This window comes from Mus caroli, unplaced genomic scaffold (genome assembly GCF_978045245.1).
Source record: "Mus caroli unplaced genomic scaffold, Mus_caroli_1 scaffold_9, whole genome shotgun sequence".
NCBI classification, from domain to species: domain Eukaryota; kingdom Metazoa; phylum Chordata; class Mammalia; order Rodentia; family Muridae; genus Mus; species Mus caroli.
In genome coordinates, this window is record NW_028227264.1 from 9,618,191 (window position 1) to 9,637,269 (window position 19,079).

General features: G+C 40.0%; 1 protein-coding gene across 9 annotated transcripts in view; it reads right to left on the reverse strand.

Annotated features, from left to right (window-relative positions):
- Utrn (utrophin) overlaps positions 1 to 19,079 on the reverse strand; it is a 489,906-nt gene that overhangs the window by 142,660 nt on the left and 328,167 nt on the right. For all 9 annotated transcript variants that reach the window (XM_085842639.1, XM_085842635.1, XM_085842637.1 and 6 more), the window contains one exon: positions 14,132 to 14,304. In XM_085842639.1, the coding sequence (XP_085698765.1) occupies positions 14,132 to 14,304 (173 nt within the window). The remainder of the gene's footprint in view (positions 1 to 14,131; positions 14,305 to 19,079) is intronic.

Sequence of the window (19,079 nt, forward strand, 5' to 3'; positions counted from 1 at the left end):
TACAAGAAAAACATTTATTAAAAGCTTTCCTTACCAATTGGCTATGGTAAGAAAAGAACTACAGAGTGAAATGTACACTCATATCTGGTTTGAATCACCAAAGTGATTTTTCAAAGTAACTGTCATAAAACAAGTTATCTGACTCCTCTCCAGAATATAATTATCAACAAAGAAAATCGTGTAAGCTAAAAGATACCCGTTTGGGGACCAGAGCCAGAGGTCAGTTGGTAGAGTGTTTGTTTAGCATGCACATATCCTGGTTTGGTCCCCAGCATCTCATAAACCAGGTGAGGTGGTGTCCTCCTGTAACCTCAGCATTCAGGAGGTAGAGGCAGGAGAATCAACAGTTCAAGATCATTCTTGGCTCCACAGCGGCTTCCAAGCCAGTCTGTGATACATGAGACCCTGTCCAAGGAAGAAAATGGGGAAGAAAAGGTGGGGGAGGGTAAGGGGGAGTGAGAGGGGGAGAGGCAGGAAGGAAAACAGTTCTCAATAATCAGTATGAACCAATGTTCAAGGAGCACCCCTTAGGAGCACCCCAACAGGACTTCTAAAACAAAAGGCAAAATGTTAATATTTGAAGGTCAAATTGGAAAATTTTCAAGTTCACCAAATACACTCCCAAGATGGGAAAGCTGATGGCCACTCTGCTGAAGATCGGGACACTGAGGCAGCCAAAGGCCTCAGGCAGCACTAGGAAGATGTGGACTTCAGGCAACCACAGCTTTGGTTCGCAACAGCAAAAGGAGGAAAACTATAAACTGCTCAACTAAATGGGACACAAGTCAAAACACTTTCGCAAACTCAGTCTCCTAAGCTTTGTAAGGATCTCAGTGAAGAGAAGACAAAGACAGAGACATGCTACCTCCCGGAGCAGAGAAAACCACACAGATGAAATCTGTCATTCAAGTACAAGTGTGATCTCTTTTCAGATATTGTGAAGCTCACTTGATTTAAACCGTGTAACAATGAAAAAAACCAACAACAAATGAAACTAAGAATGTACATGTAAGGTGACAACATTCAAAAGAGATTATTCCTGCTCCCAAAATGAGCATGGAAGGCCAAACAAGTAAAACAGACAGTCCTTAAAATTCAGCCACTAAAGAGCACCCCAGAGCTATGACCGGATATGGCGGACACCTGTGATGTGCAGCTATGGAAACACACATCTTCAGATAACTAGGACTTAAACTCAGCTCCTCAGTCACACTAGCCATGATTTAAGAGTTCAAAATGGAGAAAAGCACCAGGGCAGCTGGGGCGCAGGGTCCACTGACACTCGCCAGCTACCCACAACACCCGCCACAGGATCTTAAGACTTCTGGTGAGTGGAACACAGCTTCTGCTCCAATCCAATTGCGCGCAGGACCTGAGACTGCATTAGTTAGGGAAGCAGAAACCGGCCTGAGTAGGACCACAGGCCTCATCCGGCCGGAACAGCGCCGGGGTAGCTGGAGCGCAGGGTTGCCTGACACCCGCCAGCTACCCACGACCCCCGCCACAGGATTTTGGGACTGCTGGTGAGTGGACTCAGCTTCTGCTCCAGTCCAATCACGCGGGACCTGAGACTGCTCTGGTTGGGGAGAGAGAAATCCGGCCTACATAGGGCCACAAGCCTCTTCCGGTCAGAAAAGCACCAGGGCAGCTGGGGTGCAGGGTTGGCTGACACTCTCCAGCTACCCACAACACCCGCCAAAGGATATTAAGACTTCTGGTGAGTGGAGCACAGCTTCTGCTCCAATCCAATTGCACGCGGGACCTGAGACTGCATTAGTTAGGGAAGCAGAAACCGGCCTGAGTAGGGCCACAGGCCACTTCCGGCCGGATCAGCGCCAGGGTTGCTGGAGCGCAGGGTTGCCTGACACCCGCCAGCTACCCACGACCCCCGCCGCAGGATTTTGAGACTGCTGGTGAGTGGAACACAGCTTCTGCTCCAATCTTTAAAGTGACAACAATAACAACTAACCCCAGAGATTACCAGATGGCGAAAGGTAAACGTAATAATCTTACTAACAGAAACCAAGACCACTCACCATCATCAGAACCCAGCACCCCCACTTCGCCCAGTCCAGGGCACCCCAACACACCAGAAAAGCTAGACACGGATCTAAAAGCATATCTCCTGATGATGGTAGAGGACTTCAAGAAGGACTTTAATAACACACTTAAAGAAATACAGGAGAACACTGCTAAAAAGGTAGAAGACATTAAAGAGGAAGCACAAAAATCCCTTAAAGAATTGCAGGAGAACACTGCTAAAGAGTTACAAATCCTTAAAGAAAAACAGGATAACCTAATCAAACAGGTAGAAGTCCTTAATGAAAAACAGGAAAACACATCCAAACAGATGATGGAAATGAACAAAACCATACTAGACCTAAAAAGGGAAGTAGACACAATAAAGAAAACCCAAAATGAGGCAACACTGGAGATAGAAACCCTAGGAAAGAAATCTGGAACCATAGATACCAGCATCAGCAACAGAATACAAGAGATGGAAGAGAGAATCTCAGGTGCAGAAGATTCCATAGGGAACATCGGCACAACAATCAAGGAAAATGTAAAATGCAAAAAGATCCTAACTCAAAACATCCAAGAAATACAGGACACAATGAGAAGACCAAACCTACGGATAATAGGAGTGGATGAGAATGAAGATTTTCAACTCAAAGGACCAGCAAACATCTTCAACAAAATTATAGAAGAAAACTTCCCAAATCTAAAGAAAGAGATGCCCATGAACATACAAGAAGCCTACAGAACTCCAAATAGACTGGACCAGAAAAGAAATACCTCCCGACACATTATAATCAGAACAACAAATGCTCTAAATAAAGATAGAATACTAAAAGCAGTAAGAGAAAAAGGCCAAGTAACATATAAAGGCAAGCCTATCAGAATTACACCAGATTTTTCACCAGAGACTATGAAAGCCAGAAGATCCTGGACGGATGTTATACAGACACTAAAAGAACACAAATTACAGCCCAGGCTACTATACCCAGCCAAACTCTCAATTAACATAGATGGAGAAACCAAAGTATTCCACGACAAAACCAAATTCACACATTATCTCTCCACGAATCCAGCCCTTCAAAGGATAATAACAGAAAAAAACCAATACTAGGACAGGAACCACGCCCTAGAAACAACAAGAAGGTAATCCCTCAACAAACCTAAAAAAAGACAGCCACAAGAACAAAATGCCAACTTTAACAACAAAAATAACAGGAAACAACAATTACTTTTCCTTAATATCTCTTAATATCAATGGACTCAACTCCCCGATAAAAAGACATAGACTAACAAACTGGCTACACAAACAAGACCCAACATTTTGCTGCTTACAGGAAACTCATCTCAGAGAAAAGGATAGACACTACCTCAGAATGAAAGGCTGGAAAACAATTTTCCAAGCAAATGGCATGAAGAAACAAGCTGGAGTAGCCATTCTAATATCTGATAAGATTGACTTCCAACCCAAAGTCATTAAAAAAGACAGGGAGGGACACTTCATACTCATCAAAGGTAAAATCCTCCAAGAGGAACTATCAATCCTGAATATCTATGCTCCAAATACAAAGGCAGCCACATTCATTAAAGAAACTTTAGTAAATCTCAAAGCACACATTGCACCTCATACAATAATAGTGGGAGACTTCAACACACCACTTTCACCAATGGACAGATCATGGAAACAGAAACTAAACAGGGACACAGAGAAACTAAGAGAAATTATGAATCAAATGGATCTGGCAGATATCTACAGAACATTCTATCCTAAAACAAAAGGATATACCTTCTTCTCAGCACCTCATGGTACCTTCTCCAAAATTGACCACATAATTGGTCACAAAACAGGCCTCAACAGATACAAAATATTGAAATTGTCCCATGCATCCGACCAGATCACCATGGACTAAGGCTGATCTTCAATAACAAAATAAATAATAGAAAGCCAACCTTCACGTGGAAACTGAACAACACTCTTCTCAATGACACCTTGGTCAAGGAAGGAATAAAGAAAGAAATTAAGGACTTTTTAGAGTTCAATGAAAATGAAGCCACAACATACCCAAACTTATGGGACGCAATGAAAGCATTTCTAAGAGGAAAACTCATAGCTCTGAGTGCCTCCAAAAGGAAACTAGAGAGAGCACACATTAGCAGCTTGACAACACACCTAAAAGCACTAGAACAAAAGGAAGCAAATTCACCCAAGAGGAGTAGAAGGCAGGAAATAATCAAAATCAGGGGTGAAATCAACCAAGTGGAAACAAGAAAAACTATTCAAAGAATCAACCAATCAAGGAGCTGGTTCTTTGAGAAAATCAACAAGATAGATAAACCCTTAGCCAGACTCACTAGAGGGCACAGGGAAAGCATCCTAATTAACAAAATCAGAAATGAAAAAGGAGACATAACAACAGATCCTGAAGACATCCAAAACACCATCAGATCCTTCTACCAAAGGCTATACTCAACAAAACTGGAGAACCTGGATGAAATGGAGAAGTTCCTAGACAGATACCAGGTACCAAAGTTGAATCAAGATCAGGTCAATGATCTAAACAGCCCTATATCCCCCAAAGAAATAGAAGCAGTCATTAATAGTCTCCCAACTAAAAAAAGCCCAGGACCAGATGGGTTTAGTGCAGAGTTCTATCAGACCTTCAAAGAAGATCTAATCCCAGTTCTTCACAAACTATTCCACAAAATAGAAACAGAAGGTACTCTACCCAACTCATTCTATGAAGCCACAATTACTCTGATACCTAAACCACAAAAAGACCCAACAAAGATAGAAAACTTCAGACCAATATCCCTTATGAATATTGATGCAAAAATCCTCAATAAAGTTCTTGCTAACCGAATCCAAGAACACATCAAAACAATCATCCATCCTGACCAAGTAGGTTTCATCCCAGGGATGCAGGGATGGTTCAATATACGGAAATCCATCAACGTAATCCAGTATATAAACAAACTCAAAGACAAAAACCACATGGTCATCTCGTTAGATGCGGAAAAAGCATTTGACAAGATCCAACACCCATTCATGATAAAAGTCTTGGAAAGATCAGGAATTCAAGGCCCATACCTAAACATGATAAAAGCAATCTACAGCAAACCAGTAGCCAACATCAAAGTAAATGGTGAGAAGCTTGAAGCAATCCCTCTAAAATCAGGGACTAGACAAGGCTGTCCACTTTATCCATACCTATTCAACATTGTACTGGAAGTCCTAGCCAGAGCAATTCGACAACAAAAGGAGATCAAAGGGATACAAATTGGAAAAGATGAAGTCAAAATATCACTTTTTGCAGATGATATGATAGTATATATAAGTGACCCTAAAAATTCCACCAGAGAACTCCTAAGCCTGATAAACAGCTTCGGTGAAGTAGCTGGATATAAAATTAACTCAAACAAATCAATGGCCTTTCTCTACACAAAGAATAAACAGGCTGAGAAAGAAATTAGGGAAACAACACCCTTCTCAATAGTCACAAATAATATAAAATATCTTGGCGTGACTCTAACTAAGGAAGTGAAAGATCTGTATAATAAAAACTTCAAGTCTCTGAAGAAAGAAATTATAGAAGATCTCAGAAGATGGAAAGATCTCCCATGCTCATGGATTGGCAGGATCAACATTGTAAAAATGGCTATCTTGCCAAAAGCAATCTACAGATTCAATGCAATCCCCATCAAAATTCCAAATCAATTCTTCAACGAATTAGAAAGTGCAATCTGCAAATTCATCTGGAATAACAAAAAACCTAGGATAGCAAAAACTCTTCTCAAGGATAAAAGAACCTCTGGTGGAATCACCATGCCGGACCTAAAGCTCTGCTACAGAGCAATTGTGATAAAAACTGCATGGTACTGGTATAGTGACAGACAAATAGACCAATGGAATAGAATTGAAGACCCAGAAATGAACCCACACACCTACGGTCACTTGATCTTCGACAAGGGAGCTAAAAACATCCAGTGGAAGAAAGACAGCATTTTCAACAAATGGTGCTGGCACAACTGGTTGTTAACATGTAGAAGAATGCGAATCGATCCATTCCTATCTCCTTGTACTAAGGTCAAGTCTAAGTGGATCAAGGAACTTCACATAAAACCAGAGACACTGAAACTTATAGAGGAGAAAGTGGGGGAAAGCCTTAAAGATATGGGCACAGGGGAAAAATTCCTGAATAGAACAGTAATGGCTTGTGCTGTAAGATCGAGAATTGACAAGTGGGACCTCATGAAACTACAAAGCTTCTGCAAGGCAAAAGACACCATCAATAAGACAAAAAAACCACCAACAGATTGGGAAAGGATCTTCACCTATCCTAAATCAGATAAGAGACTAATATCCAATATATATAAAGAACTCAAGAAGGTGGACTCCAGAAAGTCAAATAACCCCATTAAAAAATGGGGCTCAGAACTGAACAAAGAATTCTCACCTGAGGAATACCGAATGGCAGAGAAACACCTGAAAAAATGTTCAACATCCTTAATCATCAGGGAAATGCAAATCAAAACTACCCTGAGATTCCACCTCACACCAGTCAGAATGGCTAAGATCAAAAATTCAGGTGACAGCAGATGCTGGCGAGGATGTGGAGAAAGAGGAACACTCCTCCATTGTTGGTGGCATTGCAAGCTTGTACAACCACTCTGGAAATCAGTCTGGCGGTTCCTCAGAAAATTGGACATAGTACTACCGGAGGACCCAGCACTACCTCTCCTGGGCATATATCCAGAAGATGTCCCAACCGGTAAAAAGGACACATGCTCCACTATGTTCATAGCAGCCCTATTTATAATAGCCAGAAGCTGGAAAGAACCCAGATGTCCCTCAACAGAGGAATGGATACAGAAATTATGGTACATTTACACAATGGAGTACTACTCAGCTATTAAAAAGAATGAATTTATGAAATTCCTAGCCAAATGGATGGACCTGGAGGGCATCATCTTGAGTGAAGTAACACAATCACAAAAGAACTCACACAATATGTATTCACTGATAAGTGGATATTAGCCCAAAACTTAGGATACCCAAGATATAAGATACAATTTGCTAAACGCATGAAACTCAAGAAGAATGAAGACCAAAGTGTGGACACTGTGCACCTTCTTAGAATTGGGAACAAAACACCCAGGGAAGGAGTTACAGAGACAAAGTTCGTAGCTGTGATGAAAGGATGGACCATTTAGAGACTGCTGTATCCAGGGATCCGTCCCATAATCAGCTTCTAAACGCTGACACCATTGCATACACTAGCAAGATTTTGCTGAAAGGACCCAAATATAGCTGTCTCTTGTGAGACGATGCCGGGGCCTAGCAAACACAGGAATGGATGTTCACAGTCAGCTATTGGATGTATCACAGGGCTCCCAATGGAGAAGCTAGAGAAAGTACCCAAGGAGCTAAAGGGATCTGCAACCCTATTGTTGGAACAACATGATGTACTAACCAGAACCCCGGAGCTCTTGTCTATAGCTGCATATGTATCGAAAGATGGCCTATTCGGCCATCAATGGAAAGAGAGGCCCATTGGACTTGCAAACTTTATATGCCCCAATATAGGGGAATGTCAGGGCCAAAAGAATGGGAATGGGTGGGTAGGGAAGTGGGGGGTGCTATGGGGGACTTTTGGGATAGCATTGGAAATGTAATTGAGGAAAATATGTAATAAAAATATTAAAAATCAAAAAAAAAAAAAAAAAGAGTTCATAATGCCACTTGTAGCTTGTAACCGGGCATGGTGTGATCAGATTGACAGGGCTCCTTCCTGCCACCACAGAGAGCCCCGGCTGGAGAATGTTCTAAGAGGAGAATAGAATCTTGTTTTGTTACATTTAGGAAAAGGAGACTTTAGCTTTGTAATGTAGTTAGCAAAAACAAGCCCTTAAGGTTAAGAATGGTGCTGTAAAATGTGACAACACCAAGGATGATGGTGAATAACCATTGCCCATAAGGGCTTGGAGAACAATGACCCAAATGTTAAAAAGACTTATAAAAGAAATGCAAGATAGATTTTTATCTTTAAACTCTGTTTCTGTCACATTTGACAACTTGCCCAGCCTTTGAAACCCAGTGTTAGGATGGATCTATATTAAACATCATTAAGCCGATAAGTGGATATTTAATTAACATAATCTTACATTAAATAAATTTAATTTAAAAATGTAAGCCATGGCATTCAGTCTTGAATTTATTAGTGTAATTCCAATCAGTTTTAAAAGTGATCAGAAAGTGCTGCCAGCACTCCTAAGAGCCTCTTTTATAAGTGAAATCTTAAGTCTTCAGCTAATTTGTTATATACTGACCTGATACTCCATTGTGTACTGGCTTGTGTGTGTGTGTGTGTATAAAATCAATGTTATATATAATTATATATAATGTCATGCAACATTATATAATATATACATGCATGTATTGTAATGTTATGGATTGTATTTAAGATGATACAGCTTATTTAGCACACTGAATTTTAGTATTTAAAGGGCTCAATCATGGGCATCCAAAAATCTTTAAAGTAATAGTTAAGGTAGCTGTTCCAATGACCACGGCATGGTTAAAGTAGGTGATGTCCATAAATATTTAAGAGTAGATTATCAAAACAAAACAATAAAGAGCATACATCCACTTCCTAAAGACAAATTAAAGGAAACATTTCCCCATGGTGGTGATATGAACTAAACACTATTTGAAATACATAATCCACAAATATTATGGACTTGAAGGGGCAGGCTGTTATCAATCAAATAGCCTCATCCTCAGAAAATGATTACGTCATCCAGAGAAAGAAAGGCTTGGAAACTGAAGAGAAAACAAGGCCTTTGAAGATAGACATGACAGTGAATAAAATAGAAAAATATTATTCAGAATTATAATAGCAATAGTAGGCAGTATCAAATTATATCAAAGAAACCTTAGCTTCTGCCTCCCACCCCCTCTTCCTAAAGCACCACACATCTGGGGAGATGGTTCAGTTGGTAAAATGCTTGGGATACAAGCATGAGCCTCTATGTTCATATTCCCAGCATCCACATAAAACGTGGCACTTGTAACCCTGGAGATGTGGAAACAGGAAAAATCCCTGGGGCTTCCTGGCTCCAGGTTCAATGAGAGAACCTGCCTCAAAATTAACAACAACAACAACAAAAACAAAAATTGTTTTTAAAGGTGGAAAGCTATAGAGGAAAATACACATCTTTAATCTCTCCATGTTTGTGCATCTACATGCAGAAGCATCTTAAGAGACACATGGTCATGAACACACACATACACAGAAAGGGAAGGAAGTAAGGAGGGAAGGAGGGGGCGATTAATCCAAAATTAATAGTAGGGGATAGAGAGGAGGTGGTGACCAGGATATATCAATGTGAATAAAAGTAGAAGAGAAAGCTCAACTGGGGTTTGGGGGACAATACAAGGGCATGGCTCTGACTAGAATGTGTTATGAAGAGCTCCAAGTTGGGTAGAAGGAGTTGAGAACATGCCTCTATCACACTGGCCTGTAGGCAAATCTGTGGGGTACTGTCTTGATTAATGACTGATGTAGAAAGGCCCAGCTCACGGTGGGTGAGGTCACCCTTGTGGTCCAGAGTTGTATAGGAAAGCTGCACAAGCCACGGAAGAGGCCAGAGAGCAAGGCTCCCAGCAGTCTCTGCTTCAGTTCCTACCCTGAAAGACTGTGACGTTGAAGTGTGAGGGAGATAAAGCCTTTCCTCCCCAAATTGCTTTTATTACAGCACTGGAAAACCAAACTAAGACAGAAATGAAGCAATCCATCATGGAAAAGGCTGGAACAAGGCTGGGATGGCCTGAGAGGACCTGAGGGAGAGGACGGAATATGATCAAAATTGTGTGAAAAATGTTAAATTGATGAATAAAAAGCAAATGTTAGAGGATCTACATTTTTAAATACACTGCAGGTGGCTAGAGTAATGTAGCTTCATTATGAATATACTGTATGAAGTAAATAACACAGTTATAGAATAGTGCACAGATGGCTCCAGCTAAGGAGGAAAGGGGCCCTAGCTGGAGAAGGTCTATCACTTTCATATGAGAGGGTTTCATTAATAATGCCTAAGTTTGATTTGGTTTAACCAAGGCCCATCTCTGAGGAATTCACGTGTCCAATGGAATGCACATGAATCCCTCTGGAGATCCCCCTGCCCATGGTCCCCCGGGGACTGGGTGATCTCAAGGAGGCCAAGATGAAGATGAAATTGATGGAAGCCCAGGATGAGCAGGTCTATGGGACTTAAGAATAGAAATGAGCTGAGAACTTTCACAGACAGTGCAAAGAGAAACTTGAAGATTAAAATACAAAAATGTTATTGCTGGGTGATAGTAATATACCTTTAATCACAGCTCTAAAGAGGCAGATACAGGCAAATCTCTGAGTTCAAGGCCACCCTGGTATAGAAAGCAAGTTCCAGAACAGTCATGACTACACAGAGAAACTCTGTGTCAGGGGGAAAAAAAAGTTACCAGTGTGAATGTTTCCACCAAGGCTGAGAGCTGAGGGCGGAAGATAAAAGGAAGTAGTGTGTGTACTTCAAAGAGAAAGGAACCATATGCCCCTATAGATTAGGAGAAAGATGATAAAGGGGTAGAAATATAGATGCATTGTTTCAAAAAAAAAAAAAAAAAAAGGAAGATGTGAAGAGATGGGAATCAAGGCAGGAGAAGCCACAAGAGGCTGCCAATTGGCCACCTATCCCTATGTGACAGGGCTACTTCTGCAGGCAAACTGCCTTCCACGGCCAGTTTATGACTGATATCCTGATGTTTGGTGTCCACAGGAGGCTTAATATTCAGAGTATTCCCACTGGCTTCTAGGCAAGGAAAATGGAGGAAATTAACCTCTATTAAAGAACATTTCAAGTAAAGTATGGCAATTAAGAGAAAAGTCAATTTTCAATTAATTACAGGGAAGAGTGGTGAAGAGTCTGCAGAAATATTAAAGACATCAGAGAATCAGATACCAACAGAAGGCAATGTGAGAACCAGGCTGGACTCCTAAAGCCAGAGAGGAAAGGGCAGAGGAGTGATCTGAACGCAACTCCACCCACATCATTTGCATGTATAACGAAGGAGGCGGAGCCAGATAGAGACTGGCCCAGGGAAGAATTTTGCTGTAAAATAGACCTTGCATGTAGGGTGTCTCACTTGGGAAGCCACCTTTGAGTAGTGACTACTGGGAATTCTGCATCAGTCTAGGGTTGAGTTAGCAATCTAAGCTCTAAGCCAGCTCCTTTCACCTGGCTTCTGTCCGTCATTCCCATGGCATTAGATTTTGTGAGGAAGCCGGCTAAACCCACTTTTCTTTCACATTTGTTCAGAATCCAGCCAGGAAAGAGGGCACTGCTTACTGGTGAGTCCCTTGAACAGTTCCTGCACTCATGACTAAGATATGGGAGGGGCTGGGGAGGAGAGGAATTTACCACACAAGTAGTGGCTGATAACAGTAATAAACATGACCCACTTCTTGCAGACACTGTATATGGGCTAACTAAAACATGCATGGAAGCCCCACTAAGGAAATTACTCTTGCTTCACACACAAGGAAACTGAAGCACACACATGGGTCAATAACCTGCCCACCGACTGCTGCATGACAACACCAGTGTTTGAACATAGTGTCTCTGCAAAGCGCAATGCTCTCCAAAGCTGCTTTGTTCCCCTTCTTTCTAAGCTGAACTTCCTATGTGAAGAGCCCACTACTGAGAAAAATAAACCACTATCTCATACAAATTCATAAATGATACGTGATTTCATTTTTTTTACATATTTGAAGATTAAAATATGAAAAGTTCTTTCATCTTTAGTTACACATATCTAATCATAGAAAACACAAGTGAGTCCATATGGACATAAACATAGATAGTATCTACACAGCATAAGCAAAGCTTGGGCTTCCATCTCTAGCACAAATGAACAGGAGAGGTGGCTGATGCAGAGATAATTTCCAACTGGAGCTATAGAGAGGAGTGCACAGCATGCCACAACTCACTCTTCCTAAGAAATAGAGGGGTTGTAAGTTTTAATTTATGAGACCCAGTAGAGCACATGGTACCTTTCTTTATTAAGAAGAAAATCATACAGGACAAAAATTAGTGGATGATTTCCATTCTCTGGCAGTCGCTGTATGGATTCCCAATACCTGCTGAGTCCGATCCACTCACCCAACCTCGTGTATGCGTAATAGCCTAGAGTCTACTTTAAGCAGGGTCTACGGAGCCTGAGAAACAATCAAATCATTCTACTTGGTCTTCCTGACAATCAAGTCTGTTGGATACAGATAGTACACCTTGGCAAAGTTCAGAGTAATACAGTAATGTGTCCAAGTTCAGAAAATACATAGCAAAGTGCAAAAATCAAAGTCGGTACCATTTGGTTTTAAGGTTATCCGTATTCAACATGTGATACAACCAAATCTAAGGCTTTTTGCCAACATTCGTCTTTGGAATTATCACTCTTGCTACTATGGTCTTCTGTAAGTATCCCTTTAACTTGCTGCCAATTAGAAACTGTCTATCAGCTACTGAGTATGAACTTAAAATGTGCTTGAAGTCCAATAATGGTACCGGTCTGTTACTCTGGGTGATTCGTCAATGCTGTTTCCTTGTCAGAGCCCTGATCCTATTGTCCATACTTAACTGAATTTTACTTTCATCCAAAACAGAACTGAATCATCACTTCTACATTTTAGTGTCTATAAGAGGCAATTAATCTCAATAAATAAATACATTTTCAAAGTGGACATAGACACTTGATAGGGCAAAATAAATTCAATACCAAGATTTAAAGAAATCTACATTCAAATTCTGGCTATTATCTTATTATCTCAATCTTTATATTCATTAAACTTCTCATATGGAAATCCTGAACTTCTACTTTACCAGGATTTTTTCAAGAACTGTCATGTGCCACTTAACAACAGAGGCATGTTCTGAGAAGCCATCAGATCTCGACAGTATAAATTAAGAAGTTGTGTGAAACCAACTACTGTACATAAAGTGATGGATAAGTTAGTACACAGTGCAAGACTACTAAGTAAAGTAATAGTTCTAAATGGGCAGGATGGGACTTGTATGTAATGTCAGCACACTCTGGATGAAGGATGAAGAAAAGTCAAAGGCCAAGGCCTGAGAGAGATAGTTCACAAGTTAGGAGCACCTAGTGCTCTTGCAGAGGAGCCAGGCTGGTTCCCAATATCTACATGGCAGCTCCCAGCTGTTCATAACTCCAGTTCTAGGGGATTCGATGTCCTCTTCCACCTCCATGGGCTGCTACACACATGGTGTACATACATTTACAAAGGTTATATACATGTACATAAGTTAAATGAAGGGTTTTGTTTTTGTTTTTGTTTCTAACAAAGCATTAAAGACCAACCTTGCCTACACAATAAACTCAAGGTCAGCCTGGGCTATAGCACGCCTGCTCTGTGAAAAATGAATGTCTTTATTTCCTGCACTTGAGTGGCAAAGGTGAGTAGATAACTCTGAGTTTAAAGTCAGTCTGGTCATGTAGTGATTTCTAAGTCACCCAGTACTACTACTTTGTCTCAAATAAATTAATAGATGGATGGTAGGTAGGTAGGTAGGTAGGTAGGTAGATAGATAGATAGATAGACCAACCAATAGAGCTCTAATGATCCTAACACAGAATAAAATATACAATATAATGATAAACATTATCAATTAGCAAGTGTCAGTGATATTATTATCCATATTGTTGTATGGTTTAAAACATGACTATGAATATCCTGGAACAAATAGTAGAGTGCACTGGGTATATAAACAAGGCAAAAACTTCTAACTACATATTTATTCTCTTGGTAGTGCTGAGGATTGAACCCAAGACCTGATCCACAGTTAAGTCCTCTATTGTTAAGTATATCTTCAGTACCAACTGGAAAGAAAACAGACTTTGGATTTCAATCTTAAACAAATTCTGATAGAGTTGTACTAATCCTTTCTCTTTCTGATAGACCCAAATCTACATAAGCACTCGCAAGCGTGCCCACACACACACACACACACACACACACACACACACACACATTTTTTTTTTTTTTTAAATCTCGAGTGGTCTGACCTGATGCTAGCAGATTTTGCCTTCAAATCATTCCATCTTTGGTTCATGTCATCCAGTCGATGCTGAAGCATTGTGGCCTCCTCAGAATTCCCCAGAGCTTTCACCATCTTCTGCCGGTTTCCATCGATGCTTTTAAATATGTCATTGTGGGCATCAATTTCTGCCTGGATGTCCTAAATAGAAAAGCAAAGAGATGATGGAAATGCTAAAGGTCACTTGGGGCACGCTGCGGGATCTTTACATGAACAGTTACTTTTGGATGTGCAGAAGAACTGTTTTTAATCAAAAGACTTTATTTTACCATCAGTAATGTAAAACAAAACCAAGTATTCCCACAGTTCCATCATTGAAAATAACAGTCTTTAAATCTCTAATACATCGATTCCCAGTATCCTAAAAGCAGAATTTATAACAATCTACATTTATGCACCATCCTGTTTGATGTTAGTATTTTAGAGGGAGTGGGCATTTTTTAAATGTTTATTACTATTATAAGTCACTAAGTTCTACTTGACATTCAGTGAGATTATTTCTTCCTACCCTTTATACCTGGCCAAAGCAAGATAGCATGTAATCTGTGATGTTTTGCATTTTGACAAACTTACTCTCCCTCTGCCTGTCATTTTAATCTCATACAACTTATTCTAAAACCTTTGAAGAATATTCATATATGTTTACCTTCACTAAGAAATAATAAGGGAAAAATAATTTTTCTTCTATTAAATAGGTATGTGAAAGTTAACACTAAAATTACTTGCAGAATGTAAGGAAGAACAAACTTGTTACATTATCTATCCTAAGAACATGTTACAGTATCTATCCTAAGAACTTGTTACAGTATCTATCCTAAGAACATGTTACAGTATCTATCCTAAGAACTTGTTATAGTATCTAACCTAAGAACATGTTATAGTATCTATTCTAAGAACAGGATACAGCCTGAGTTTCCTTTTTGAGACCCCAGCTTTAAAGGGTGCAGGTATAACCACAAAATATAGCTACTTGAATCAAAATCTGAAGCATCATTGAGTATAACCTACATATGTATAGATTTGTATATGAAACTTAGAAGACTACTTTTGCAGTGCTGTTGATCTATATCATTGCCATATTTCTCAAGAGACTTAATGATAGAATCAACAAGGCCTCTCTTTGCTTTCCATTGTCAAGGGAACTTGACCTTATATTCTCTGCACAGATTCTTAAGAACCAATGGGCCACACCAAAAATTCACAACACAGCCTCAAGCCTCAACGTCCTCACATTAGACCTGGTTCCTGCTACCCTTCAGATCCACGAGACCAGAAAGACAGGTGTACAATAGGATATAGAAATGTTATGGTCCACAAGAGCACTGCCTAACTTCATAAGTTTGGATGCTGCAGGTGTGAAGCAAATTCTTCCTCACAATCATGGCAGGTGATGTATTTCCCAATTCAGCAAAGACAGTAAAGATGTTTGGCCCTGAAGGCACTGAGAGAGAACTGCAGTGATGTCCCAGTTGGAATAAAGCCTGCAAGATGTGAGAAACCCTTCCATACGAGAGCAACATCAACAGTTAGGAAGAAACGCCAACAATCAGAACATGAACAAAGAAAAAGAGATCACCGCACATTATTTGGTTTTATTTGCCTTTTGGTGACATATTCTTCCAAAATCACCCAGAAATGAAAACAAACACACAAACAAAAAAATAAAAAGAAAACAAACAAAAAACCCAGAAAATCGTATTACGTTTTTTCTGCATCCTTCACAGCTTCTGTTATACAAAATAAGCCTAACATAAAAGACCAATGTCATAAACAAATACTCATACATCTTGACTGGTTGACAAGTAAGCCACAGTAGTGACAAAGGAAGCAGGTGATGGATTGAACAGCAATGGGGTAAATGTTTAAGTTCAATTTCCTCACTTAAAAGTTTTGGATATGAAAAACGTGAAATCATTTAGAAGCCGGTGCTGTAAAGTCCTTTCGACGCTCTCACTGGAAACTCAGAATTAAATGAAGTTAATGAATCATGCTCCTTGGTAGATAGCTGTGCAATGATGCGAAGCTTTTAAAATCAAGATGCCAGCACGGAAGGCTTTGAGGGCAAGACCCTCAAGCAGCACTAAATGCTAAAATAAATCAAAGTTCCATAAAGGAAGCGTTCCTCTTGTTGGCCATCCAGGAAGATGTAGTTCTATTAATGCTTACCTCTGTCACCCAGCAAGCCCTGCAGAAGGTTAAATAGCACTAAACAGTTACTGATAATTAGCAAGGGACTGTAATCCATCTAGAAGCACAAAGCAATTCTCTTCCAAGCTCTTAACATAAACCAGTCATGTGCACACTGGAGCAAGTGGTTGAACTAATACCTTGAAAACAAGGCTGGTAAATGTCCTAAGGATGCATGTAGGGGTGTAAGCACAATGGGGAGGGTTAAGAAAGAAGAAGGGCTGGAAAAAGAAGGCCACTACTTTCCTCTTACTGAAACCCCATCAGGAGCATGAGATGCAAACCCCATCACAGCTCTCCAGAACAAGGCTTCCAGAGCTAAGTAAGATTTGCTGATTAGCAGTAGTGTTTCTGTGAATAGCTCTCACTATGTAGGTCCAATAAATGGCACAAAGAAAGGAATACATTAATTCTGTATTGTACTTACTTTGTATTTGATATCTTAATAGCAGATCTGCCTCATCTGGGCATTCTTTTAATGAGGATATAAATAAAGATATCACAGAAATACAAATACACACACACACACACAATTTGTTTGTGTTGTTGTTTATGTTTTTGTTTTTGAGTGAGTATTTCACTATGTATCCTAGCCTGATGCTCCCATGGACTATTTTAAGTGTTAGGTTTACAGATATAGGCCACTGTGCCCTGATATACTCTGTTTCCTATGTCTTACTAACTTACTAATGTAACTTGGAAGGTAAAAATGTTTCTTTAGCTTTACCCAAACAGAACTGTATGAACATTCTAACAGGGCATAATGCCATCAAGCCAACTTCAACAGCTAAATCCCTGCTAGACTGCATGCATTCTCTTTGAGACTAATTGACTCAACTTTATTTTTTGCATGGCTTATTTCTCTAACCCTATATGGCTATAGCAATGTCTCCTCTGGAGGAGTGTTGACCCCTGTCCCGCAGGTGGAGAGGGGAAATGAGCAATTATTTCATTAGTCTGTCCCAAACTTAGGCTAAATGAACACAGTAACTCGTGGGACGTAAAGAAATCCTGTGTGCCTTTAAAAAGCCATGTTGGATCCAGGAGATAGGGAAGATGGACTGAAAGAGATGCTCAAGGAGCTTTGTATTTTAAAGAGGAGTTTCATAACTTGAAAAAAATCCAGATATTTTCCAAATAAAAATATACAGTTAACATAATCAAATGTCAAGACAGAAGTATGTTTTCACCATTTGACACTTGTAAGAAGTTACTCAATTATTTATTGATTTCAGTTACCCTATTAATTGTGCTAAATACCGTATTTCCTTCCAAAAACTTGTCTTGAAATGTTTAGTCAAGCTGTTGAGTCCTATTTTGATCAACATTAGAATGTCACTTTGACTGTAAAGCTGATAGTATTGACAGTTACTTTTACAAATTAAGAAATCAGAGCAATTAATGTTCTCCTCCCACTGTTTGTGATGTAAATACACGTGAGATAATGGAGTAGAAAAACTTTTGTCTTGGTTTGCTTTGTGTTGCTTTGATACCACACTAAGTAAAACCAAGTGGGGCAGGAAAGGATTTATTTCGTGTTACAACTCCTAGGTCACAGTCTATCACGAGGACAGTCAGGACAGAATCCTGGAGGTAGGAACTGAAGCAGAGACCACTGAGTAATGCTGCTTACTGCCTTGTTCCTCCTGGTTTGCTTGGCTAACTTTCTTATACAGCATAAGGATGGTGCTGCCCACAGTGGGCTGTGCCCTCCTACATCAATAAGCAATTAAGATGATAGCCCACAGATAAGCTCACAGGACAATCTGATGGAGGAAACTCCTCAACTGAGAGTCCCAGGAACGTCTGTCTACACTTGTATCAAAGAGACAAAAACTATGACAAGTCTCTTTACTAATTTACAATTTCCTAAGTTTAAGATCACCATTTACTACAATTTCAAGGTGATCTCAACAAGCCAGTTTCCAATAACCTATAAACTGCTTTTTAAATGCCAACATGTAAACACTGCTGTAAACAGAACTATCTTCTACCACAAAAAAAAAATTATTTCAAGCTTTTAACTCTGAACATCTAAACCAACCATATAGTTGTAAACCACACTAAATCACACTACTGTGACTTTCCTTTCAAAGCATACACTACATAAGCACAGACTACCTGCATCACCAGTTTCGAGGAACATTTCCTTAACCTTTCAAGTGGCCAATATAATGTTTTAACTCAACTCCTCTATCCAGAATTGTGATCAGACTTAAGTCTGACCTCACACCAATGGACTGTTGTCCTTCACACTAACCAAACATTCAGAGCTACAATCCTGGGGTAAGCTTCTCTTCAAATCCCAATCAGTGTTGCTGCTGCTGTGCTCTGTCAAGGAAGATCCCAGTGAGTCTCTCCCTCCACCCAAATCCACCCACGCTGCACAGGAGCTCGAAAACCCCAACATAACCTCACTTCCTCCTTAAGCTTAAACTAGGTTTTGAAATCACAGATATAATGCAATCTCTCCAGAGGAGACTTTATGAAAACAGTTTCTACTGTTAATATACTTGCTATTGGCTGAGTGTGAGGCTCATACCTGCAACTGCCCAGCACTTGGGAGATTGAGGCAGGAGGATCACCAAGAACTTGATTACAAACTGATCAACACAATGACCAACTCTAGAATACCCCATCTCAAAAGTAAGCTGAATTAAAACAAAACTCAGTTAAACTAAAAGAAACTGAACAAAATAAGCCTGGTGCTTTGAAAGAAAGTGGTTCCT